The sequence below is a fragment of the Apodemus sylvaticus genome, chromosome 2 (genome assembly GCF_947179515.1).
Source record: "Apodemus sylvaticus chromosome 2, mApoSyl1.1, whole genome shotgun sequence".
Taxonomy (NCBI): domain Eukaryota; kingdom Metazoa; phylum Chordata; class Mammalia; order Rodentia; family Muridae; genus Apodemus; species Apodemus sylvaticus.
In genome coordinates this window covers 63,736,473-63,763,060 of record NC_067473.1, presented here as the reverse complement: position 1 = coordinate 63,763,060, position 26,588 = coordinate 63,736,473, and the positions used below count along the sequence as shown (strand labels likewise).

The 26,588-nt window shown below is 45.7% G+C and overlaps 1 protein-coding gene and 1 non-coding gene across 5 annotated transcripts; both read left to right on the top strand.

The window, feature by feature from the left end:
* The first annotated feature begins 1,387 nt into the window (after positions 1-1,387).
* On the top strand, positions 1,388-1,517 carry LOC127679498 (small nucleolar RNA SNORA71). Its single transcript, XR_007976803.1, has one exon. It is a non-coding gene; the product is annotated as a small nucleolar RNA SNORA71 (small nucleolar RNA).
* Positions 1,518-3,620: 2,103 nt separating this feature from the next.
* Positions 3,621-24,159, top strand: Mkrn1 (makorin ring finger protein 1). Of its 4 annotated transcripts, none has more exons than XM_052173500.1 (8): positions 3,621-3,900; positions 13,149-13,277; positions 17,588-17,817; positions 18,673-18,899; positions 21,718-21,932; positions 22,658-22,768; positions 23,252-23,390; positions 23,741-24,159. In XM_052173500.1, the coding sequence occupies exons 1-8, from the start codon at positions 3,716-3,718 to the stop codon at positions 23,948-23,950; spliced, it is 1,446 nt and encodes a 481-aa protein (XP_052029460.1). In that variant the 5' UTR covers positions 3,621-3,715; the 3' UTR covers positions 23,951-24,159. The 4 variants fall into 4 exon arrangements, with proteins under 4 accessions (XP_052029460.1, XP_052029464.1, XP_052029462.1 ...); XM_052173504.1 differs by having other exon boundaries at positions 22,658-22,701; positions 23,741-23,966; XM_052173503.1 differs by lacking the exon at positions 3,621-3,900 and adding an exon at positions 4,140-4,163.
* The last annotated feature ends 2,429 nt before the right edge of the window (positions 24,160-26,588 follow it).

The following is a 26,588-nucleotide window of genomic DNA, read 5'->3' as shown; positions in this document are numbered from 1 at the left end:
AGAAAAAAACCAACCAACAACAACAACAAAAAAAAAAAAAAAAAAAAAGAACATGAAACATGGAAAATAGTGTTGCCAGGGATGGTGGACAGGAAATGGGGAAATCCTAGCAAAGGGTACAAAGTTGCAATAGGACAAATACGTTTAGAGATCTAATCTACTAAATGAGGTATGTAATAAATAGCATAGTATACATTAGTGTTTTTCTGAAAGATTAGAGTTTAGCTTCTTACCATACACAAAGACACTTGTTGTCTTTTTTTTTTTTTTTTTTTTTTTTTTTAGGTTTTTTGTTTTTGTTTTGGGGTTTTTTGGTTTGTTTTTTTGGATTTGGTTTTCTCGAGACAGGGTTTCTCTGTATAGCCCTGGCTATCCTGGAACTCACTCTGTAGACCAGGCTGGCTTTGAATTCAGAAGTCCACCTGCCTCTGCCTCCCAGAGTGCTGGGATTAAAGGTGTGCGCCACCATCACCTGGCTTTTTTTTTAGTTTTTTTTTTTGTTTGTTTTTTTTGTTTTTTTCCCCGAGACAGGGTTTCTCTGTGTAGCCCTGGCTGTCCTGGAACTCACTCTATAGACCAGGCTGGCCTCAAACTCAGAAATCCACCTGCCTCTGCCTCCTAAGTGCTGGGATTAAAGGCATGCGCCACCACTGCCTGGCACATTTATTCTTAATAATAGTCCCTTTCTGATATATTTGGATAATGTTGTACACCTTAAATGAATATATTGACAATGGTGGCACATGCCTTTAATCCCAGCACTTAGGAGGTAGCAGGGCAGATGGATCTCTGAGTTCAAGGCTGGCTTGGGCTACAGAGTGAGTTCTAGGACAGCCAGGGATACACAGTGAAACCCTGTCTCAAAAAGCCACGAAAAGAAAGAAAGAAGGCATAACTTCCCGCCTGTCCTCTTCCACCCTGTAGGAGTCTTCGACTCCCAAGTATAAGCACGCAGCCATCCGACCCGTTGGCATCAATGTGGGTTCCTCATGGCTTTTCTCCAGCAAAGCAGCAGGGCATGGGCGAAGGAGCTCTCTGGTCAGGCAGGGAAAAAAATGTCGGCTGTGGAACCAGGAGTGCAGGCTCCACAGCCTCTGCTAGGACTGAGCTGAGTGGATGTGGCGATGCTACACAAGATTCCCCATGGCCCAACGCTGGCTGGTTCCGGTCCTGGTGGTGAGTTTTCTGTCAATCACTTCTCTGTTTAGGTTGAACATTTTGGGCAAGGTCACTCATTCATGTATTCCACAACACATCTTAGGCCAAAAGTACAGTGATTCTTTGTTCAAGTATATTATTACTAGGAACATAAGTATTGACTGTGAGATATCAGGTTTTTTTCTGTGTCTGATAAACTTTTGAATTGATTAAAAAAAATGAAGGGGGTGCCTGTATTCAAAATTGATTGTGGATTGCCTGTGCCCTGGTCATTGATACTGCAAGGAGAGGAAGCAGAAGCCTTTCCCCATGTTTGGAAGGTCCACTCCTGTCCTTGTGAAACCTTGGTGCTTTTGTCAGACTTACTCGATGCTGTCAGTGCTGCTCTATAGCCTCAAAGGCTTCTGGGAGAGACGTGGGAGCAGGGCTCTCTTTGGAGGGGTTTTATTCTGGCCAGAGTTTTGCAAGTATCCCATGAGCCCCAGTTGCATCCTCCTGTGGAACAGCTTTTCCTGCCGTTCAGGGCTGCTGCAATAGAGAGGCCTCTAGAAGCCTATGTGGAAGAAAGCTGACTGATTTTTCCTCTTTGCCTCCCAGGTGTCTGTGGACACTAGAAGGCCAGGGAGTGGACGGTAAAACCACAACACAATGTGAAACCGGATACCCTGTCCACTCAGAATATATGACAGTCTTTTCCTTTGCTTAGTAATTGGCTCAGATGTGGGAGACTCCAACATATGAAGTCTTGACACCAACACCCCAGAGGGCTAAGACCTGTCCCTTTGAATGACTATAGTGACAAGAATGTTTCCATTGAATGTTTGTTAACGTTTATGCTACCTCCCCAATAAGTGTGCAACAAATCTTAAAGATTAAAAGTAAAATAAAGGGGGACAGTGGTGAGGGCTTTAAATCCCAGGGTTCAGTATTTGGGAAGCAGATTTTTGTTCACTGAAGTCCAGCCATGTCTAGATATTGAGGAGGAGGGAAAGGGAGGGAGAGAACTTTGGATCTAAAATGTTCCTCAGAAGTTCATGTGATATGTTTTGGTCTCCAGTGCTTTATGTTTAGAAGATAGAGTTTTGGAAAAATGATTGTTTCATGACAGTACTGACCTCATCAGTGGAATACAACCTGATGGTGGAAACTTTAGCAGAATGGGCCTAGTTGCTGGGAGCCAGTCCTAGGGAACATGCCCTTGATTGAAGGCTCTATGTTTATTGACAGATTCTTGCAGTGTAGCCCAAGCTGGCCTCAAGCATGTGATACTTTTCTTGGGGGGGGGGCTGGTGGTTGGGGAGGGTTCAAGACAGGGTTTCTCTGTGTAGACCTGGCTGTCCTGGAACTCACTCTGTAGACCATGCTGGCCTCGAACTCAGAAATCCGCCTGCCTCTGCCTCCCAGAGTGCTGGGATTACAGGCGTGCGCCACCACCGCCGGGCTCTGTGATACTTTTTGATAGGTTATTTCTCTGATGTTGATGAAATGAGCCACTTCAAATCAGATTAGATTATATTAAAGGCAGGTTTAATGGGAGGCTGCTCTCAGGCAGTCTAGTTCACTGGCCTCCGGAGTCTCCACGGGGAAGGATGGGGTAAGGGAGGATGAGAGAAAGGGCCTGCAAGCACAGAGGAGAGAAGGGACAGATCAGCATCAGCATGTCTGGAATATACCGGGAGGAGCCTCTGGGAGAAGGACAGCCTAGCACCTGGGCTGGAAAGTTCAAGGCAGGGGACAGGGTGTGCTATATATAAGGGGCTAAATGGATGCTGGGAGGACGTGGAGGCCAAATCTGCTTTGATATGTAAAATATGCACCTCAGTTCCCTGTCTGGGTGCAAAAACCAAACTCTTTTCCTTTAGCTTCCCAAGAGCTGGTATTACAAACATAGGCTACCTCACATATTTATTTACAACACTACTATTATATTGACAGGGCCTAGGTAGCCCGGGCTGGCCTCAAACTTGAAGTCATTGTGATACTCAAGCCTTCACATTGCTGGGATTCCAAGATGTCTGCCAACAGGCCCACTTGGCACTTCCATCAGCACGGATTTTGACAGTTCCTGTGATACAGTGGCTACTGTCATTGCGAGAGAGAAGGAAACAGATCCCAACACAGTAGGTGTCCAGTTCATACTAGGGAAGGAGCAGACACACCCCCAGGCCTTCCTCTACCTTGCGCTTGTACTATCAGCCATTGGTTGAGGTTGGTCCTCACTTGTGGTCCTCTGATGGTTGTGACCAAGACCATCTGAACGTACCTGGCTAAGAGCGCGGCCCCGCCCCCTTAGGGCGGAGCCTGAGTCCCCACCAATCAGCGTCGCCGGAGGAGGGCCGCGGGCGCCCAGCGGAGCCCGCAGTCCCCGAGACCAGAGCGCTCGGAGACGCGGTGACACTGGCGCGGGACTGGCGCGGAGCTCTCGGGCTCCTCGGCCTCCCTCCCCTCCCTCCCCTCCCCTCCCCTCCCCTCCCTTCGCTGTCTTCTCCTTCTCTGCCGGACCGGAACTATGTGATCCCGGAAGTTCCGGGGCCATTGCTGTGTGGGATAAACAGTAATGGCGGAGGCTGCGGCTCCCGGAACAACAGCCACAACATCAGGAGCAGGAGCGGCAGCGGCGGCGGTGGCAGCGGCCTCCCTCACCTCTATCCCCACAGTCGCTGCCCCGTCCCCGGGGGCGGGAGGAGGGGGCGGCGGCAGCGACGGCAGCGGCGGCGGCTGGACGAAACAGGTCACCTGCAGGTAGGACGTTGCGTGGCGCGGCGGAGGGCGGGGGCTGCGGGGCCGAGCGAGAGGCGGAGGCGGGCGTCGCGGGGTCCCTGCTGCGGCTGCCCGCCCGCACGGCATCTCTGCGTCAGCCTCTGCAGAGGTTGGCCGCGGCATCGCTGCGGGTTTCAGACTGCGGGCTCGGACTGCGGAGCGGTCCCGTCACCTCCCCTCGCCCAGCGGCGCCCCGGTGCGTGCTGAGAGGACCGGTGTCCCCGCCCTGGCCTCCATCGCCACAGGTTCGGGGATGCGGCGCGAGCTCGCCGATGCGAATCGGGCTCTAACGACCCTCGGTGCGCCCTGAGACCCTCCCAGGGTCCCGGCGAGCTCGGCCGGCCCCGGGGCTCCGCGCCGGGCTATCCGTTTGTAACGTCTTTTCTGCTCTCTGCGCCGCTCACCCCCGCCCCGCCGGGAGCAGCCGCTTTTGTATGCCTTTGTATGTAAGTCGGTCGGTGGTCGGCGGTTCCGAGCTTTGTCTCCGAACCGAGCGTTCGGAGCCGGCGTTAGGCTCCTCCAACCCTGATTTTATGAACTGCCATTATTATTACTGTCCCTTTGAGCGGCGTTCCTCTTTGCGAGAAAGGAGATCCGAGGAGAGAGGTTTGGTTCTTGTTTGGTAAGCGAGACGAAATTATTTGGAGGATGTACGATCAGGTGGCAGTTAGACAGTACGCACGTGAAATTTTTTTCTCCCAGCTATAAACGTTGGAGGATTGTTTGTATTAACAATGGGAGGGGGGTTATTGAGACAGTCCTGCAGTGTAGCCCCGGTTGACCTATATAGGCTGACTGCCCTAGAATTTTCGGCAATCCTCTTGTTTTTGCCAGTCCCTAGTGCGGGACTGCAGGAGTGAGATGATACCACGCCCGACTATATTGATTTAATTACCAGGAAGGACTGTACGCTTTTCTATCGGCTAAAAAAATTAGAAGGAAATGTCACTTTAAGCCCGACAAGGACAGTTTATTATACGTAAATGCTAAAAGGCTATTCCTAATGAAGAACTCGATGTTGATATTAACTCCGAAATTAAAGAATACCCAGCCTTCCAATCTTTCCTGTAACGCATTTAATAACGTCAGATTAAAGCTTTCCCCTCGGTCTGTTCTTTTTTGAGGCAAGGTCCAGCTTTGCAGGCCTGGTTGTCTTGACACTGCTACATTGATCAGGCTGGCTTTGAACTTCCATCTTCCAGCCTTTGCCCTCCTAGTGCTAGGATAGTGTTTCCACCCGGGCTGATACTGAAAATTTAAATACCTTGATTTTTTTTTTTTCTTTCATCTACTATCTTCATCTAGTCTAGTTCTGAATATCCATTACCAAATAACATTTCATAACTGATTTCATTATCATCCTGTCAGATGCCTGCAACTTTATACATTTGTTTCAAAATTTCTTTTCCCCCCCCCCTCTCTCTTTTTTTTTTTTTTTGTTTTGTTTTGTTTTTTTCGAGACAGGGTTTCTCTGTATAGACCTGGCTGACCTGGAACTCACTTTGGAACTCAGAAATGCGCCTACCTCTGCCTCCCAAGTGCTGGGATTAAAGGCGTGCGTCACTGCCCCGCTCTCTTCTCTTTCAAGACAGTGTCTCTTTATGTAGCCATAGCTGTCTTGGGATTAGCCCTGTAGATCTGTCTGGCCTGGAACTTGCAGAGATCCACTGGGCTCTGTCTCTGAGTGCTAGGGTTAAAGGATGAGCCATTATTGTCCAGTTAACATTTTTCCTTAATTTATTTTATAATGTGGAGGTGTGGGTGGGGTGGTTGTTCCCTCTGCACCTGTGGAGAGGTAGACTAAAATTGGAAGGGCAATTTTAGTGTCTTTCATTTTTATGTGACTTCCAGGAATCAAACTGAGCCTTCATCGTATCAACAAAGATGTCTTGCCTCCGCCCCTTCTTTATTCTTCTGAGGAGTGTGTGTGTGTGTGTGTGTGTGTGAGAGAGAGAGAGAGAGAGAGAGAGAGAGAGAGAGAGAGATATGAAGGGGCTAATATAACCGGAATGGCTTGGGACTTGTTGATCCTTCCGATTTTGTCTCCATCTAGTGCTGAGATTATGGACATCTCTAGCTGTAGCTGCTCCACGGGGAGGTAGCTTTGGCGATGAGATAAACTTGAAGCTCCCCTGCTTCCGTTTTTTCTTTCTCCATTTCCTCTTTAGCTCCTTAGCACACTATTCTAGCCTCCATTCAGGGCCTTTTTTATGTTTTTTTTTTTTTTTTAATTTTTTTTGTTTCCTTTGTTGAGACAAGGTTTCCCTGAGTAGCTCTGGCTATCCTGGAACTCTGTAGACCAGGCTGGCTCTATCTCAGACTCTACCTGCCTCTGCTGAGATTAAAGGCCTCCACCATGATGCCCAGTTTAGGGTCTTTAAAAAATAAACTTGGGTTTCACTTAGCACAGGGTGAGCTTGAGCTTCCAAGGTGGCCAGGGAGGACCTTGATTTTAAATGCTGAGTTACAAACAAATGCCAAGCCCAGATCCCTAAGGGTCACTGAATTAATGGAGTTTTCTAGGTCTTACCCGTAGCAGTTGTTTGTGGAATCACTACATTTAAGTGTAAAAAAAATTCTTTTTGAAGGATGTAGACCCAGTTGGCTCAGGAGAAGGGTCCTGCTTTAGCATGAGCTTCTGAATTCTGAACTCCAACATCCTTATAAAAGCCCGCACAGTGAGCTCTAGGTTCAGTCAAAGAGCCTGTCTCTAAAAAGAAAAAAATAATAAATCAAAATAATAGAGGAAAACACCTGGTTATGCACACAAACACAAAATATTCTTTGAGTATTCTGGCTTGGGGAGGCTAAGAGAGAAGAATCTTGTTCTAGCTAGCCTGGGATATGTGGCAATCCATGTGCCAGTCCAGGGCTCCACAGGGCAGGAATATCGTATAGATGATGTAAAAGACACAGTATGAAGAGCTTTCCATGAACAAGGTGCCATAGCTTGGGTAGCAAGGGTGTTTGCCCTGATTCCCAGGAAGTGGCTTGTCTTCCAGCCTCTGCACATGCACTGTGGCACATATATCAACATGTATTCACACGCAAAAAAAAAAAAGCAAAACAAGAAGCAAGTTTAAAGTCTCACTCCCATGGGGGCTCATATCTGTAATAGTGTTCTTGGAAGGCTGAGGCAGAACATCAGGAATTCGAGGTCTATTTTAGCTGCAGAGGCATTCTGGGCATAGTTAACTTCCCACCCCTGCAAAATAGAAAGGAAAAGACTTCAGGATTACATACCTCTATATTTTTTAATTCCTTGCACTTTGGAGCGGGTGAGTCAAGATGGAGTCTCATTACAAAGCACTGGCTGGCTGGAACTTCCTGTATAAACAAGGCTGTCCTTGGGCTGGAGAGATGTCTCAGCAGTTAAGTGCACTGGCTGCTTGCTCTTCCAGAGGTCCTGAGTTCAATTCCCAGCTACCAACCCAGCGTTGGTAGCATAGGGGTCACCCATCTTTACAAATAGAAACCACAGATTATTTGATATGCCTTGGGCATAAATGCTGGCCTTGTTTTCTGTTCTAACTGCCAACACAATCTCTCTTAAAGTCTTTTTCTTTTCAACAGAGGAATAACAACTATGAAATCTTTGTTCTATCTAGACTTTGAGCTTTGAGAGCAGAGTTCTGTTTTATCATACCTTGCAGGGCTTTTCCTCTGCCCAGCATAGAACACTAGTAAATGCTCCAATAGATGTTGATATGCTTAAATGAAAAATCTCTTTTATATGACTTTGTAAGGATTTTCTGCTTTTATTTTAATGGGGAAAAAAAAAGGTACAGTGGTTCTGGAGAGACAGCTCAGTGCCAAGTGAGCTAGTGCTTTTACGGAGGAGCCAGTCAGCTTTCCAGCACCTGTATGGTGCTGACTACTAACTGTAACGCTAGTTCCAGAGGATCCAGCGCCCTCTTCTGGCCTCCATGGGTACTTCTGGCACACAATACAGGCAAAACCATCCATACACCTAAAATAAATAAGTAAAATCTTTAAAATGTAGAAATTGTTTCCTTATAAACATGAACTCATCCTATGAAGCTTGTGAGTATTTTTTTTTTAATTGGGTTTTATCGAGACAGGGTTTCACTATGTAGCCCTGTCTGTCCTGGAATTCACTCTGTAGACCAGGCTAGCCTCGAACTCAGAAATTCGCCTGCCTCTGCCTCCCAGAGTTCTGGGATTAAAGACGTGCACCACCACTGCCCGGCGAGTCTTTTTAAAGTACACTTGTAGTTGCTAAAGGGAGACGACTTGCATTGAGTATGTACTATATGAGTTAACTGCAGAAGTGTACCTTATTTAAGTATTTCAAGTGAGCTTGACAGCAACACCTGATTTTGAGAATGCATGGTGTCTGCATATGGGTATCAGTGCCCCTGGAGGTGTCAGAGTACCCCGTGAGCTGAAGTTACAGGCTGTTGGGAACTGCCCAGGTGAGTGCTGGGATCCAGACTGCACCACTAAGACATCTGCACCCCTGAAGAGTTTTCTATGTTAGGACATAGTTCTCTTTAAAGTTATTTGCTTAGAAAAGAATGTTTTGTTGTTGTTGTCTTGTTTTTAATTTATTTATGTGCTTTGTATCTACGGGTGTATTGTCTGTATATCTGCACACTAGAATGGGGCCTTGGGTTCTTGGAGCTGCAGGTATAGACTAATCTATACATAGGTGCTAAAAATATGACTTATGGCCTTGAAGAGCAGCAGTGCTCTTAACCAGGAGCCATCCCTACATCCCGTTTTTTAATTTAAAAAAGATTATACTTTTAACGTGTATGAGTGTTTGCCCGAATGTATGTATCTGTACTGTAGCCACTGAGGCCAGAAGAGGGCTTAAGATCCCATTACAGATGGTTGTGAGCCACCCTGGGTCCTCTGCTGAAGCAGCAAGGGGTCTTTGTTAGTACTGAATAGAGTTTATTTAGGACATGGGGGTGTGGTTAAAGGGTAGTAGAGGCTGAGAAAGGGAGAGAGTAAAGTAGAGGCCGGCCATGACCACGTGGAGAGAGGGGGAGAGAGAGGAGCCCAAGAGGGCAAGAGAAAAGCAAGCAGGAAGCAGGAGTAAGAGCTTTTTGAGACAGGGTCTCACCGCGTGGCTCTGCAGGCCTGCTTGACGATAGACCACCTCACTCAGCTAGTGTTCGTTTGTAATTACAGAGCCTCACTTGCTCATTAGCTACTGTTAATGATCTTGAAGTTCTCTTTGTGTTTTGTTTGTGCTGCCTAAGAAACAAATGCCTGCTGCGAAGCTGTGTGTGCTGCCACCAACAGGCTGGCTCTCAGTTGGAGAGGAATCAGTGCTTGCTGCTAGCTGCCTGGAGTGTGGACTAAGACAGTTAATATTTGTTTATTGGCTTTTTGAGGCAGTCTCACTATGTAGCCTTGGCTGGCCTGGAAGTCAGTATGTAGAAATGGCAAGGTTTATTTTAATTTTTATTTTGTGTGTGTCCGTCCACGTGAATGATGTGTGGCTGTACAAAGAGGCCAGAGGCCTCAGTCAGTCCCTTGGAGCTGGAGTCAGCAGCAGCTGCCCCCCCCCCATGGGTGGGGCAAATCAAATGGAGGCCTCTACTAGAGCAGTACATGTTCTTACCACAGAGCCATCTATCTAGCTCTTCAGCTTCTAATGTGGAAATTAATTATTTTATGTGTTTAGCATGAATGTGTGTCTGTGCCACCTGTGTGCCCAGAGACCATGGAAACCAGAAGAGATTGTCTGAAGAGTTGTGAGCCAACATGTAGGCACTGGAAGTCAAACCTCAGTCCTGGAAGAGGAGCCATCTCTCCAGCTCCTGAACAGTACTTTTTAATTACTACATAGCATACTACATTACTATGTAGATCTTGAAATAAATAATACAAAGATTCTAAGCAACTTTTCTTTCTTTCCTCCTTGTAATATGCATACATACATACATACCATGTTGCTGTCTTCAGACACCCCAGAAGAGGGCATCAGATCTCATTATAGATGGTTGTGAGCCACGATGTGGTTGCTGGGAATTGAATGACCTCAGGACCTCTGGAAGAGCAGCCAGTGCTCTTAACCACTGAGCCATCTCTCCAGGCTGTTTGTTTCTGAGACAGGACTTTTCTGTGAGGCCCTGGCTATTGTGGGACCAGGCTTGCCTCAAACTCAGAGACCCCACATTGTCACCAAATCCTGTGATTAAAGTCTTAAAGTCATGTGACACCACAACTGGTTCTGGCGTTTGTTTTGTGTTTGATTTTGTTTTGTTTGAGTTAGGTAGTTGGGTTACTGAGGATGACCCAGAACCCGGAACTCCAGATTGTACTTTTTTTTTTTTTTTTTTGGTGGTGTTGTTTTAAGTTTTGTTTTTTTTTTGACAGAACTTATGATCTTCCTGTATCACCCGAGAAAGAGAACCACAGGCATTCACCATCATGTGAGCCTATTTCATGTAATGCTGGCAATTGGACCCAGAATTTCCTAGGCGTATGCTAGGCAAGCACTACCAATCGAGCTTCATCCCAGCCCCAAGCTTTGCTTTTTGTTTTCCCCAATCACCCTGCCTCCTAGAGTGGCCAATTGGACTTTGGGAATACATTGTACCTTTAAACCAGAGAGGTTCCAAAAATCCCTTACCCAACTGCGGCAATTCCTGATGAAATTTACTTATTTTTGTTTTTTGAGAGTGATTCTCACTGTATTTCTGGCTCTTCTATAACTCACTGTGTAGACTAGACTGGCCTTAAATTCATAGATTTGCCCACTTCTGCCTCCCAAGCCCTAGCTGGGATTAAATGTATGCACCACCACACCCAATTTCTGAAGTTTATTATTTACCAATCACAGTGGGTGTTTTGGGAAGTGGCGAGTCAGGGTCTCACTGTGTATGCCAGGTTAGTCTTGAACTCAGGAATCCCCTTGAGTTACCATGGCACTTAGGTGTCTTCTAGATAGATAGGTACCATAGGAAAGGCAGAGAAAGAATAAACCATAATGTTCCTCACTAGGAACTTAAAAGTATCTCTGCGATACAGGGTATGCATAACTATAGACATCAGCCAGGTGAGGTGATGTTCATCTTTAATCCTAGCTTTCAGGAGGCCAAGGATACATGCTGAGATCCTGTCCTAAAAGAAAAAAAAGAGATGTGTCAGGGCTGGAGAGATGATGTAGTGCTTAGGGTACTGGGAATTGAACCCAGAGCTTAGGGACATAAGTACTTGCTAGGCAAGTACTGTACAACTCTATGTTCCCAAGCCTTTATTTCTAGCTTGTCAGATTTTTTTTTTAAAGTTGTCAGTTTGTGGGCTATGTATGTGCACACTACCTACAGGGCCTAGAGGCCTCAGATCTGGTGCTGGATTATTGGTTGTGAGCCCATCGGACATGGGTGCTAGGAGCTGAACTTAATGTTTTCTGCAAGAGTAGTAAGTAGTATGTGCTTTTAGCAGCTGAGGTTTTTTTTTTTTTTTTTTTTTTTTTTTTTTTTTTTTTTTGAGACAGAGTTTCTTTGTTTCTTTGTGTGGCCCTGGCTATCCTGGAACTCACTCTGTAGACCAGGCTGGCCTCGAACTTAGAAATCTGCCTGCCTCTGCCTCCCAGCGTGCTAGGATTACAGGCGTGCGCCACCACCACTCAGCAGCAGCTGAGTTCTAATATACTATAGCATTCAGTTTAGTGGAGTGTGCATTGTGGCAAACATCTCCACACTCTAAGAGCTGTGGCTGAAGCATACAACAGAGTCCTCTGCAACACCAACCAAAGTTACACCCAAGAAACAGTTACTATCTTTCTCTGGCTTGCCAAAAAGTAACCTTTAATGGCCTGCTCAGAGATCCAGGGAATAGGAAACTGGACTCTGGCAGCAGTAATGTGCAGATGTGTGTGGGGGGGGTGGCTGTATAATAACCCTTGCAGCTTCTTCATCTACATTGCAATCTAGAGCAGCAGTAGGCACTAGGTAGGGCTGATAGGGTCTGAGTTCATATGTCTACCAAATGCTCACTTAATGATGTCGCTGTTTGTTGGTGTCTAGAAACTGCTAATCTTATGTCTACCTATTAAAGTTGCTGACCTAATTTTGCTTTTTTTCCATGTGTGGCTTTTAAGGAACTAAAAGTGTTTCCTTAACAAAGTTGAACATAACTGGTAGTCTGACACTTTGTAGTCTATGTGTCTACGTGGTTTCTTTTTTGTTTTTTTTGGGGGGGGGATTTGGTTTTTTCAAGACAGAATTTCTCTGTATAGCCCTGGCTGTCCTGGAACTCACTCTGTAGACCAGGCTGGCCTCAGAAATCCACCTGCCTCTGCCTTCCAGAGTGCTGGGATTACAGGCGTGCACCACCACCGCCCGGCCCTTTTTTTCTTTTTCTTTTCTTTTCTTCTTTTCTTTCTTCCTTTCTTTTTTTCTTTCTCTCTCTCTCTCTTCCTTCTTCCCTCCCTCTCTTTCTTTCTTTCTTCCTTCCTTCCTTCCTTCCTTCCTTTCTTTCTTCCTTTCTCTCTCTTTCTTTCTTCCTTTCTCTCTCTTTCTTTCTTTTCTTTTCTTTTCTTTTCTTTTCTTTCTTTCTTTCTTTCTTTCTTTCTTTCTTTCTTTCTTTCTTTCTTTCTTTCTTTCTTTCTTTCTTTCTTTCTTCCTTTTTTTCTTTCTTTCTTTCTTTCTTTCTTCCTTTTTTTCTTTCTTTTTCTTGATACTGTTGCTGTCTTCAGACACCCCAGAAGAGGGCATCAGATCTCATTACAGATGGTTGTGAGCCACGATGTGGTTTCTAGGAATTGAACTCAGGACCTCTGAAAGAGCAGTCAGTGCTCTTAACAATGGAGCCATCTCTCCAGCTCCTATGTGATTTCTTTCTTTGATGTGCTTTGCAGATAGTCATGGTTCAGGACTAAAGTTAGTAAAAAATACAAAGCTACCCACCCCTCTAGGGCTGTAAAACAAGAGCAGTGGCCAGAATTGACCTTCAGTGAATAAGATAGATGTTTAAAACTGGGGGTGCTGAGGACAGAGATTAGTGAAATAGTGCTTGTGTGTATGAGGCCCTGGTTTATCCCCCACCTGCTCAGAAAAGGAACCCTGTATAAGGATAGTCTTTCTTTTGGGGCAGCTACCTTGATCTGTGTGCTCCCCACTGTTGACCTAAATGTGTTTTCTAGGCTGATTGTGTCCATTGCTGTGACACACCAGGAGACTGGTGCTAATGAATTTGAGAGTTGGGTTTAGTCTTCTAATCTAGATTTCTGGTTATTTGTCTTACAGATATTTTATGCATGGGGTTTGTAAGGAAGGAGCTAACTGTCGATACTCTCATGACCTCTCAGACAGTCCATATGGTGTAGTGTGCAAGTATTTTCAAAGAGGGTACTGTGTTTATGGAGACCGCTGCAGGTAAGGATTTATTTATAAACTCTTTGGTTAAGGGTGGGTTGAAGAATGAAAATAGATCATTCTGGTAGTTTTTTGCATATAATTCTAGTAGCATTATTCATACTATTCTAAAAATGCTTATGATTTGGAAAGTACTTATTGTTAGCAGTCAAGAAGGCCCAGCAGGGGCTGGAGAGATGGCTCAGTGGATAAGAGCACTGGCTGCTCTTCCAAAGGTCCTGAGTTCAAATCCCAGACACCACATGGTGGTTCACAACCATCCGTAAGGAGATCTGACACCCTCTTCTGGGATGTCTGAAGACAGCTACAGTGTACTCACATATAATAATAAATAAAAAATCTTAAAAAAAAAAAAAAAGAAGGCCCAGCAAAGATACAATGCCTTTTTTAAAGATTTATTGATTGATTATGTATATGAGTACACTGTAGCTGTACAGACGGTTGTGAGCCATCTGTATCATGTGGTTTCTGGGAATTAAACTCAGGACCTCTGCTCACTCGGGCCCCTCTTACTCTGGCCCAAAGATTTTTTTTTTTTTTTTATTGTTAAGTCTTTAGTCGCACTAGGTGATGGCATCAGATCTCATTATAGATAGTTGTGAGCCACCATGTGGTTGCTGGGATTTGAACTCAGGACCTTCAGAAGAACAGTCAGTGGTTTTAACCCTGAGCCATCTCACCAGCCCCCAATACAATACCTTTTTATGACCTAGTCTCAGAAGTCACAACATTGTCACTTTCACTAACATCTGGACAAAGTCAATAAGTCCACCCATACTGAAGGGAGGAGGTATTGGTCTCCGCTTTGGGGGGATCATCTTGGATCTATTTGAAATCACCACACTAGGTAAGACTTGTAGCCAGTGTCATAGCCACATACAGATGGGTAGATGGATGGGTGGGTGGGTAGATGGATGAAAGGATAACTACACTAAGACAGACTTATAGTCTAAGTATCTCAGACATATACAGATAAGTAGATGGATGGATGGTAGGTACATGCACAGATAGACCAACATATTGATAGCTGTTGGATTGATAGCACAAATGATTGGAAGTCACCCTTATCTGGGTTTGTTAGAAAACCAGTAAGGATGCGGTAAAAGGTAAGCCCCTCCCTCCCTCCTAGCTAACTGTTCAGGGTCAGAAATGGATCCCTTAAGCCAGGCGATGGGGGCAAATGCCTGTAATCCCAGCACTCTGGGAGGCAGGCGGATTTCTGAGTTTGAGGCCAGCCTGGTCTACAGAGTGAGTTCCAGGACAGCCAGGGCTATACAGAGAAACCCTGTCTTGAAAAAAAAAATGGGTCCCTTGGCATCTGAGCCTGTGGTTAGTCTTTAAACTGCCTAAGGAAGGAGATGTGAGGGTGCCATCCTTTATGCCGAATGAGCAGTTCTGTGCAGGACAGTTTCTGTAGATGTTCTAGACAAGGCTCACTGAGGGGAGGTCAGTTCCAGTCAGTTGAGTTCCGACCTCCAGTGCCTTGGAGAGAAGAATGGAAATTGAAGGAAGCAGAGAGCTGTGGAGACCACAGGACAGAATGATGGAAAGGTACAACTAGAGTGACGTCAGAGGACAACTTAGAAACTTAGACAAATCAACTCCCTCCATCACATGGGTCCCAGGAGTTAAGCTCAGGTCAGGTTTGGTGGCAGGCACCTTTATCCACTGGGCTGAGCCATCTTGCCAGTCCTCATTAAAGTACTTTAAATAGAAAACTATACTATGTTAGTACAGAATATGGAAGAAAGCTTGATATGCATCTGTTCTCTCTGTATTAACTTATCACTTAACACACTGTAAAAGAATTGGCAATTTTGTGACATACCCTTATAACTTATTAGCTGTATAACAAATTCTGTCAATGGCTCTTGTGTCTAGTGGACGTGAGAATCTTCACAGGCTGGGTTGGTACTCTCTAAGGGCAGGTGTGTACATTTTTTTGGTGACTCAAGACAGTTTCTTATGCAAAAGATAAGCCATCGATTGCACAGACCAAATGTTGCAATTGCAGCTTTATCTTGGGCCACTACAATTTGAATTTTGAATTTTCTACAACTTACTTTTACAAATGTATTAATTTACTAAATACATGATGTTAAGTGTATTAAATGATGTGCCTTGAGCCCGGTGTAGTGGCATAGATCTTTGAGTTTAAGGCCAGCTTGGTCTACAAAGCAAGTTGCAGAACAGCTAAAGCTATACAGAGAAACTCTGAAAAACTGAAAATAATAAAGAGAAGAAAAGAAGAAAGATGTGCTTTTAAAAGCCATTTTAAGATGTCAAAGCCATTCTTACTTGAATTTTGGTAGAAGACTATATATAGTGTCAGTCCATGCTCTTCAAAGATTCGCATACAGGTTTCTGTATTTTACCCTTTTCTTCTTCTTCTTCTTCTTTTTCTTTCTTTCTTTCTTTCTTTCTTTCTTTCTTTCTTTCTTTCTTTCTTTCTTTCTTTCTTTCTTTTCTTCTTTCTTTTCTTCTTCTTTCTTTCTCTTCTTCTTCCTCCTCCTCCTCCTCTTCCTCCTCCTCCTCCTCCTCCTCCTCCTCCTCCTCCTTCTCCTTCTTCTTCTTCTTTCACCACACACACACAAACACCCAGCCCTTTTTTTTCTTGTAGTTGAATTTTATTTTGTGTGCACAAGTATGTTTTTCTGAATGCTTAACTTTGCACCTCGGTGTGTGCATGCGTGCATGTGTGTTGCTCTGCAGCTGTCTTGTTAGCCATAGCTTTTCTTGTCTCATTTCTTTTTTTTTTTTTTTTTTTTTTTATCCTTCCTGGTAGAGCCAGGCATTGGTGGTGCTCGCCTGTAATCCCAGCACTTGGGAGGCAGAGGCAGGCAGATTTCTGAGTTCAAGGCCAGCCTGGTCTACTGAGTGAGTTCCAGGACAGCCAGGGCTATACAGAGAAACCCTGTCTCCAAAAAACCAAATCCAAAATCAAATCCAAAAAACAAAACAAAACAAAAAATCCTTCCTGGTGTCTACTTAGTTAAGATTCTTTTTCTTTTCATAACAAAGATTCTTCAGTTCGCTTATGTAGATTTTTTTTGTGGGACAACCTCTGACGTAGTGGCAGAGGCACTAGCTGCAGCTACCCTGTTTAACTGGTGACCATTTTAAAGGTTTTCTTTCCTAAGGGGGCTTCATTCCTGCTAGGCGGGACAGTTCCCCATGTGTACTCAGTACTACCAGGTAGTGAGAAAAAAATAATTGCTTGAAAATACTTTTGTTGTTGTTGTTGTTATTGTTGTTGTTGTTGTTGTTTGAGACAGGGTTTCTCTGTATAGCCCTGGCTGCCCTGGAATTCACTCTGTAGACCAGGCTGGCCTCGAACTCAGAAATTCGCCTGCCTCTGCCTCCCAGAGTGCTGTTTTTTTTTTTTTTTTTTTTTTTTAAGAGAATTTTTTTTAATGATTTATTTTGTATACATCGTTCTGCCTGCTTGTATGCCTACAGACCAGCAGAGGGCACCAGATCTCAGTCCAGATGGTTGTAAGCCACCATGTGGTTGCTGGGAATTGAACTAGGGACTTCTGGAAGAGCAGACCGTGCTCTTAACCTTTGAGCCAGGTGGGGAGTGGAACTCAATTTATAGCAAGTTTCTTAGGCTAGCTCTAAACATGGAATCCTTTTGTCTCGGTCTCCCAGGTAGCTGACATTGTGGGTATGTGCCATCATCCAGTTGTACTTGACCCTGTAAAGTTTGCTAAGTCTGGGTCTCCTGCCTTTATAGTGAGGGTTCCTAGACACGCTGAGTCCAGAGCTCCACTCCAGACTTAAGTTAGGTACTGGGCTGTGGGCATAGCTCAGTCCTTGCCTCGGTGCACAAGGCTGTGACTAGAGTCCATCCATAGCATTGCAGGGTTGAAAAGGACAAGGTCAGGTTTGTTGGTGTGCCTGTAATCCCAGCATATAAGTGGTTAAGGCAGGAGGATCCCTGCATTTGAAGCCCTCATGAGTTCTAAAATGAGTGTCAGGCTAGCCTGAGTTATGTAGCCAAACCCTCTAGCTCAAGGTTATCTAGGGGTTGGAGAGAGATAGCTTAGCAGTTAAGAGTGCTTGCTATTGGAGGGACTTGACCATGGTTTTCCCAGCACTTACCAAGCAGCTTACAACTGCCTGTTAACTTTGGCCCTAGGGATCTAAATACTGTCTTCTGGCCTGTGGACACCGCACTTACAGATTCTACACATAGTAGGCATAAGTCTCAACAGGCGCCCGCTGCTCACGCTCGCGCTCCCACAGAAGTTTGAACAGTCTGGGGGTTCTATGTAACACGACAGTAACTGCTTGCTTCTCTCTGTCAGATACGAACACAGCAAGCCACTGAAACAGGAAGAAGTGACTGCTACAGATCTGAGTGCAAAACCACCCCTGGCTGCTTCCTCAAGTCTCCCTTCTGGTGTTGGATCACTTGCTGAAATGAATCCAGGCGAAGCTGAGACACGAAGCCCAAACTTTGCAGCTGTAGGAGCAGGTTCAGAGGACTGGGTGAATGCCATTGAGTTTGTCCCTGGGCAGCCCTACTGTGGCCGTAGTAAGTATTGTGAGGACCCTGTAAACTGCAATCAAAGGGCTAAATGACAGGCCACAGTGAGCTCAGTGCCAGCTCTCCCGTGTCCGGTGTGTGAGCTTAACCTACTGTCAGCACGTTAGATTGGGTTATCTAAGATTTAAAGATGAAGTCAAAGAAATTTTTTGAACTACAATAAAATGAATTCCTGTTTAAAAACTGAAGTGTCTCCGAATGCTGTCCCCCGCCTGCTCCTGGTGGTGCTGGGATCAAACCCTGGGCTTTGCACATGCTAGGCAGATGCTTTCCCTCTCAGCTACACACTCGGCCACAGCCAGTCTTTTGTTATGTTTTTTGACACAGGGTCTCTATGGTTGAGATTCCTTAAGCAGTTAAGGATGACCTTGACCTCCTGATTCTCCTAATCTACCCCTACTAACAATACTAATACTACATTTCACTTCTAAAGAAATCCACATACAGAACTGGGCTTGGTGCCACATACCTGTAATGCCAGTTTTAGAGAGGCTGAGGTGGGAGGGTTGCTGAGTTCAAGGCCAGCCTGGGTTATTCAGATCTTCCCAGAAAGAACAAAACCGAACTGCACAGTGGTGGCGTGTACCTATATTCCCATCACTGGGTATTCTGAGGTAGGCAGAGGGTGAGCTTGAAGCCAGCCTGCTTCAATCCTGTCAATCCCTGAGACAATCCTGTCTTAAAAAACCAAGGGGGGAAAAATGAAAGTTTGTTCAGTAGGCTTGACTTTAGGTTCATTAAAGCTTTTTTTTTTTTTTTAATTTTTTTATTATTCTCTGTTACCTTATAGTTCATAATTGCCTTATGTATTTGGACCTTTACTACCATCTTAAACATTTTCAGCTGCCCCTTCCTGCACTGAAGCACCCCCGCAGGGCTCAGTGACCAAGGAAGAGTCAGAGAAGGAGCCAGCTACGGTGGAGACAAAGAAGCAGCTTTGCCCCTATGCTGCAGTGGGAGAGTGTCGCTATGGGGAAAACTGTGTGTATCTCCACGGAGACTCCTGTGACATGTGTGGCCTGCAGGTCCTACACCCAATGGATGCTGCCCAGAGGTCACAGCACATAAAAGTAAGTGCTCGGAGCAGCTTGTGCTAAGTATGAGGAGCCGATAAGTGGCGATGTATGTACTTCTTCCACGTTTTTATGGAGTGTCTTGTCAAAGATCTACCTATGTAATCCAGGCATAGTGGAGGCCAAAGGTGAGAGGGCCTCAGAGCCTGGCTGTGGAGATACAGGTTTCCTAACAAGAGAAGTTCTCCAGAACCTCAGACTATGGAATTTAAAAGGTGGTTCGTGGTTTTTTATTTTTTATTTTTTGTGATTTGTTTTTCTTTCTTTTCTTTTTTTTTTAACTAACAGTTTTTCTGAGATTCATATTTCTTATAATTCTTTTGAAACACATATTTCCTTGCTTTTTAATATATTCATAGCATTGTCTAGCCATTGCCATAATCCTAAATTAGATTCTTTTCATTCCCCAAAGGAACCTTATATCCACTTAGTAGTCGGCCTCTGTTCTGCTTTTCCCTGAGCTCCTAGCAACAGTGGGTCTGCTCTGGTATCTTGCCAGTTCTGGACGGTTTATGTAGCTGGGATCACTCCGTGGATGACCTTCAGGGGCTGGCTTGTCTCATTTAGATTTTTTTTTTTTAAGATTTTCCCTGTTGGAGTCTGTATCCATACTTCATTTTGTGGTTGCATGTTGACTGTATGGTTATTATACAGGGTGTGTGTTTATATGTGGATATGCTTACATAGAGGCCAGAAGTTAACATTAGGTATCTTCCTTCATCTCTACCTCAATTTTGAGGCAAGGTCTCTCACTCCATATGGAGCTCTCCAATTGAACTGCCTGTCGTCTTCATATCCCAACGCTAGGATTATAGATGCACTTGCTGTGCCTGGCTTTCATACACATACTGAGAGCCCAAATCCAGGTGCTCATGCTTGTACAATAAGCAATTTACTGAGAAATCCTCCCAGCCTCAACACTGTGGGGTTTAATTACTTGATGGATATTTGAATTGTTTCATTGTGTTTTTGTTTTTGTGAACATATGTCTTTATATCTTAGCTGTCCTTTAAAAATTGCTGGTTACATGAGTTTACTCATTGTCAGGAGGGTTGTATGTCACAGCATATATATGTAGACGTCAGTGGACAGCGTGGGTGGTGTTCTCTCCTTCCACTATGTGAAACCCAGTACTTCAACTTAGTTTGCTAGGCCTATTGGTAGGTCTTCTGACTTCCTAGGTCAGGCTAGCCCTATGTTTGATAACCTTTGGGGGTATAATGGCTGGGTTAGCTAGTAATTCTGCTTAGCACTTTGAGTGCCTGGCTGGTGTATAGTGCTGCCCTGTTTACACAGAGGCCAGAGGTGTCAGATTTCTGGAATGAGCTGTGGAGCTGCCTTGTGGGTCTTGAGAACTGAAGCAGCAGCCCGGGCTTTTAACTGCCAAGCCATCTCTCCAGCCCTACACTCAGTTTTCTTTTGAAGTTTCATTTGTGCTCACAAATGCCCTTTGTAGAAGATAAAGGGCAATTCTGAGGAGCTGTTTCCCTCTGCTTATGTGTGGGTTGTAGGCTTGTGTGGCCAGTGTCCTTCGATAATAGCATTGTCCATGTAGTCTCAGAGTGGAGGTGGGTAAAGAAAATAGATGCTGAGGACAATTCAGAATATTGCTCAGAAATAAAATATAAGTCAATTAACCTAGTGTCAAAGCCATAGAATTCGTGTACCACAGAACAGTGGTTGTCCATGGATATGGGGATTTTTTTTGAAGGAAAAGGAGCACCTGTTGAGTATGGGGTTGTGAGGGGTAATGAGCACATCCGAATATAGCATGGGGCTGGAGAGGTGGCTTAGCCTTCTTATACAGTACCTGAGGTGATTGCTAACACCCACACTTGTTGACTCACAGCCACCTAGAACCCACGGAGAGCCAACTCCTAGGCTCCACTGGGCTCCAACTTCCACGGCCCCAGCCCATAATTTAAAAGATAAGCCTTTAATATTGAAGAACAGTGGTTGTACCTCTGAAAGTACCACAGGTTGTGTGGTGTGTGTGAATTGTCTCAGTAGTTGTTGTAGTGTTTTGTGTGTGTTTAATTTTAATTTTTGAGGGACCGTGTCTCTTGGCATTGCCCTTGCTGACCAGGAGCTCATTGCATAGATCAGATTGACTGTACCTCAGAATATTGGGTTCTTCCTGCTTCTGCCTCCTGACTCAAGTATGAGCGAGCCACTGAAACCACCCCTTTAAAGGGATATGGAAATAATGTGCCCTACTTCATTGTCACCTGGTACCTGTTCAGATTTACTTTAGTACTTTTTTCTTGTTTGTTTTCACTTTTGAGACAGGGTCTCTACATAGCCCTGGCTGTCCTGGAACTTGAAATGTAGACCAGGCTCACCTTAAACTCATAGAGCTCCGCCTGCCTCTGCCTCCCGTGTGCTGGGATTAAAGGTGTATACCACCACAGCCAACTCTCTTTTCTTTTTCTTTGGAGACCAAGTCTCATGTAGCATGGGGCTGGCCTATAGAACTCTTGCCCCTTCTGCCTCTACCTCCCAAGTGTTCAGCATCTTAACGTTTTGAAATGAAGGCTTTAATCCTTCATTTTCTGCCCAGCAACTAGAGCATCACTGAAGTTAATAGGGACCTGGAGAGGTGGAGCTCTGGGGTGCAGAGAACTGGATAATCTTTCAAACACTGGGAGTTGAGTCAGTCCTCCTGCTAGACTGTAGTGTGAGCACGGCCGGGGCGTGGACCTGTGCACAAGCAAAGCCAGGCCAGACTGGAAACCGCCTCGGCAGGACCTTGCCTGTGGCTCAGGTCAGGACTGCAGTGGCCTCACTGTGCCTCTTGTCTCTCCCCTTCTTCCAGTCTTGCATTGAGGCCCATGAGAAGGACATGGAGCTCTCTTTTGCTGTTCAGCGCAGCAAGGACATGGTGTGTGGGATCTGCATGGAGGTGGTCTATGAGAAAGCCAACCCCAGCGAGCGTCGCTTTGGGATTCTCTCCAACTGCAACCACACCTACTGTCTCAAGTGTATTCGCAAGTGGAGAAGTGCTAAACAATTTGAGAGCAAGATCATAAAGTGAGACTCCTCCCCAATCTTCGTTTGTGCTTTCTATTTTCGGGAAGAATTTAGTATCTTGTGCCAACTTCCAGCCAGAAGGACCACATTTAAATGCATGTATTTTATCATGAACCTGGGTGTTGTAGTTGGGATTTCTTCTTTGTACCTCAGCTAGCTGCTAGGTTAGGTGGTCTGTCTATTTCAGTTGAATGAGGAAACCCTGTGTATCAGTTAGTAGTCTTCGTGCTTTTTAAGGAGATTGTGTTTAATGGATCAGACAGTCTAGGCTTCGGAAACAAACATCTAGCTCTGAATGTATGTCTCCTGGTGTTTTACACTTTCCACTTTTATACCATCCATCAAGCTAGCCAAAAAAAAAATCCACCATCCTTTAAAACTGTTCTCATAACTGAACAAAAGCCACATAATCCAAACAGAGCAAAGTTACAAGAAATAAATTTATTTAAATGAAAGAAGGAGTCTGTGTGAAATGTCTTCTTTTGGGTTTTTTTGTTTTTTGTTTTTTTTTTTTACGTAAATCTTTTTTTAAAAAACTGGCTAGCCATCGAGTTGATTCTGAAGGAGTTTATCTTTACTCCAAAGAAGGGGTCAGTTGTGACTGGAATCCCTTTCTGCTAATGCTCTTGTGCCTGTCAGTTAACCTGTCTCGGCGACACACCTGGGTGTGTCTTGAAGAGAGGGCTTCAGGGGATGTGCACTGCAGCCTGTTCATTGTTCCCCAGGTCCTGCCCCGAATGCCGGATCACATCTAACTTTGTCATTCCAAGTGAGTACTGGGTGGAGGAGAAAGAAGAGAAGCAGAAACTCATTCAGAAATACAAGGAGGCCATGAGGTATGCGCAGCGGGCTCACTTGGCTAGCACAGCGCCACCTTACCCTCCTCTGCTTCCCGCCCCCCCTTACTGCGCAGAATGGCTTCCTCTGTCACCTCCATAACTGCTTGCCCGCTTTGTCTTGTGCTTTTAACTTTAACACAGCCCTTGGTGTATGCTGAGGGACTGTCACCGTGATGTCTCCGCTCTAGCTAAAGCCTGGGCAGGGGCTTCCAGCTCCTTCCACGTCCTAAGAGTCGACTTAAGAATTCTTGTGTTTGGGGATTCTAAGAGATTGTCACTTGCTGTTAGTGCTGGTAAACCATGGACATTTAAGCGGAGATGTTTCTAGTCCGTGTTTGGAGCGCATGTTTCTAAGAACACCTCTTGGGGGGCTGTGCACTGACGTCTTGGTTCTGTCCCTGTTAAAGAGAAGCCCCAGATGAGAGTCGATCCAGGCCTGAAGTCCACTGTGAATAAGGGTTGCGATATTTTCCTTTCCAGCAACAAGGCGTGCAGGTATTTTGATGAAGGACGTGGGAGCTGCCCATTTGGAGGGAACTGTTTTTACAAGCATGCGTACCCTGATGGCCGTAGAGAGGAGCCGCAGAGACAGAAAGTGGGAACGTCAAGCAGATACCGGGTAACTCTCTGGTTTTTTACAGGAGGGGAAAGAGCACACTGTCAGTTGAGTCCTGCACACCTACTGGGGTAGGGGACAATGACACTCGTGTGCGGGGAGACTAGAGTCAAGGTCAGCCCCCAGAAGATGGGGGGAGGGTAGGAAAGGAGCGTGCTCAGAGTCCTAGCCTAAGATGTTGGCTACAAATAGCCAAAGGGGAGGCGCCGGCAAGGCTGACTAAGGGAGACCTCTGGTCCGCCATGCCCTCCCTCCTCCCTTTCCCCTCTATGCCACACGGGTCACCTTATAAGCAACAGGGTAGAAGACACTGCTGGACAGTGCCACCCCTATCATGGCCTTGTTTCTTACAGGCCCAACGAAGGAGCCACTTCTGGGAGCTCATTGAGGAGAGAGAGAACAACCCCTTTGACAACGACGAAGAGGAGGTTGTCACCTTTGAGCTGGGCGAGATGTTGCTTATGCTTTTGGCTGCAGGTGGGGACGACGAGCTGACAGACTCTGAGGACGAGTGGGACTTGTTTCACGATGAGCTGGAGGATTTTTATGACTCGGATCTATAGCGGCTTTGTGTGGCGGGAACTGGTCTGCGGAGCCTCAGGCAGTAGCTGTCCCTGTGCTGTGTGGCAGTGCGTGTGGCTCTCCTAGGCAGGCCTCTCAAACTCCAGGTGCTGTGATCACTACCCAGGGCCTGTTCCTCTACCCTCACCTTTCCCCCAAGAGTGTGTTGTTTTCTCTGTTTCAAAAGTTACAAAAATAAATCTTAAAGTTAGTTTTTTTGTAACATGAATTTAACTGTCAGACAGTTAGTGTAGGTTTGTTGCGTCATCTGTTTTCAGCCAGGTTGTGTTCATGGACTTTGCACACTCATTTTGAGACCCCTTTGAGGTTCAAAGGAAAAAGCACTGACTGTGCTTTGGGGTCCTAGGATAGGGGCAATTGGGAAAAAAGGGACCTAAGTTGACAAGTGGCTCTCTGTGCTAGATGTTGGAGGGCTCCCCGAGGCTTCTGTGAGATCTGCGCCTTCATGGTTTTATAGCTGTTCCCTACCCTCTAATCCCCATCACATGTGCTTGTCCTGTGGTTTTGGGCTCTTGTTTAATTGCACGCAAGAAATACTACTGGGTAACCAGAACCAGGTGCAGATGTGTTGAGGTTAACATGAGAAAATCTAGAAACACATGAAGGATGCGGTGGCGTTCCATCAGTGCAGAGCTGGCGTGACCCCAAGGGGCGGTGGGCTTGGTGGGTGAGCATATGTGCAGCTTCCCGTCTGCATAGGTGCAGTGTCCTTAGCTTTAGTGGGCAGGTGTGGGTTAGTGGTGTCAGGTAGATCTTAAAGGACCAAGCGGTATGTCCATAGTTGTTAACGTAGCAGTAGCTGTCGTCTATATGCTAGAGAAATGGGATCAGCTGTAGAGGCTTAAATGACCTGCTTGTCCCTTTATCAGTACAAGCTGGGTCTTGGACACACTGATGTTTTGAATGTTTTACAGTCTAGCCTTTTCAGTCCAGGCACTTTTTAGAAAGACCTTTGCCGTTGTGAGGTTCTGTGCTTGTTTTTGTGGCTTTCTGCCCCGTTCCATCCCTGAGCTTGGACAGTAAGACAGGTGGGTTCCAAACTGAGGTGTCGATTTGTGTCGGTTTGCAGAAGTAAGGAACCTTTCCCACTGAAGAAAGGGAGGGTGCGCCACCCACAAGGCAAGTGAAAGTTAAATTGCTAAAATCCCTCGGCGGGAATTCCACCTTTGCATTTGCTGCTCTCTTTCCTCAAGTAACTTGGGAGATGCTCGCATCTGTCCCCTGCTCTGCTTCCCCAGGACTCACCCAGGCTTTTCTCTTAAAAAGACGTCATCGTTGCAGAGGTCTCTGTATTTTGCAGCTGCCCTTTTGTAAGAAGCACTTTTCCCAAATAAAATAATTTAAAAAACAGTTGGTCTTGTGTGATGAGCTGCTCGTGTCGTTCTTAGTCGTGTGTGGATTGGCTAGAAGTGGGCCTCTTCAGGATGGCCAGGCTGCCTTCATCCATAAATTCACCGTCTCTCCCAGTAACGTGTGCTTGCAGTGAAGCCTGCTTCAGATCAGGCTCCCGAACAAGACAGGTGATTGGGAATTTGAAAGACTAATCCTTTGGTTTGTTAGAGTCAGGATCTCTCCATGTAGCCCTGGTTGTCCTGGTACTCAGTCAAGACTAGGCAGACCTTGAACTCAGAAGTCCGCCTGCCTCTGCCTCCCAAGTGCTGGGATTAAAGGCCTGTGCCACCACCGCCTGACCATTCATATTCTTTATGTACATGAGTGTTCTTTTGCCCTGCACACCAGAAGAAAGCGTCAGACCCCCCATTACAGATGGTTGTGAGCTACCATGTGGTTGCTGGGAACTGAACTCTGGAAGAGCAGCTGAGCCGTCTCTCCAGCCCCTCCAATTAACACTTTTGAGACAAATCTCACTGTGGAGTTCAGGCTGGCATCAAACTAAACACATGGTCATATCTTTTCGCTCCCAAGTTACATAAGTTTAGCTCCCAGACACATTTCTTTTTTCAGATTATGTATGGGAATGTTTTGTTTGTATGTCTGTCTCCCGTGCTTGATGCCTGCAGAGGTTAGAAGAGGGTAAGGGCATCAGATCCTCTGGAAGTGGAGTTACAGATGATTGTCAGCCACCATGTGGGTGCTGGGACTTGAACCCAGGTTCTCTGGAAAAATAATACTGGTGGGACACTATTTGAGAAAGGGTCTCACTGGTTGGAGCTCAAGTAGGCTGGGTTGGCCTGTTCATGCCTCTGCCTCCTAAGAACTAAGTTAAAGGTGTGTGTGTAATCCTATTGCTAGTTACTGCAATGGCGGTGCTAGGAATCAGACCTGGATACGTTGGAAGAGCAGCACTTCCTCTTAAGCACTGAGCCATCTCCAGCTCCATTGTACCTTACTTAGTACCTCAACTGGTCTGCCAGGTGCCCCTCCCCATTCCCCCCCCCCAGCACTTAGCCTCGCTTGAGACAAAGATGGGAACTCAATGCTAATGTTTCTCTGGCACATCCTAGTCCCGCACATGGCTCAAATCTTTTAAAAAGCTTAAAGCTCTGAGACTGGAGAGATGCTCAGTGGTTAGCACAGTATTGCTCTGGGAGAGGTCCCAGACTTGGCTCCTAACACTCACATCGGGCAGGTCACGGTTGCCTGTCCCTGTAACTGCAG

Bases quoted from the DNA above. Each gene is read 5' to 3' on its own strand.
- Mkrn1 (XM_052173500.1), top strand. From the start codon at position 3,716: ATGGCGGAGGCTGCGGCTCCCGGAACAACAGCCACAACATCAGGAGCA. The intron at 3,901-13,148 runs GTAGGACGTTGC...TTTGTCTTACAG, and splicing joins ACGAAACAGGTCACCTGCAG to ATATTTTATGCATGGGGTTT. The intron at 13,278-17,587 runs GTAAGGATTTAT...TCTCTCTGTCAG, and splicing joins GTTTATGGAGACCGCTGCAG to ATACGAACACAGCAAGCCAC.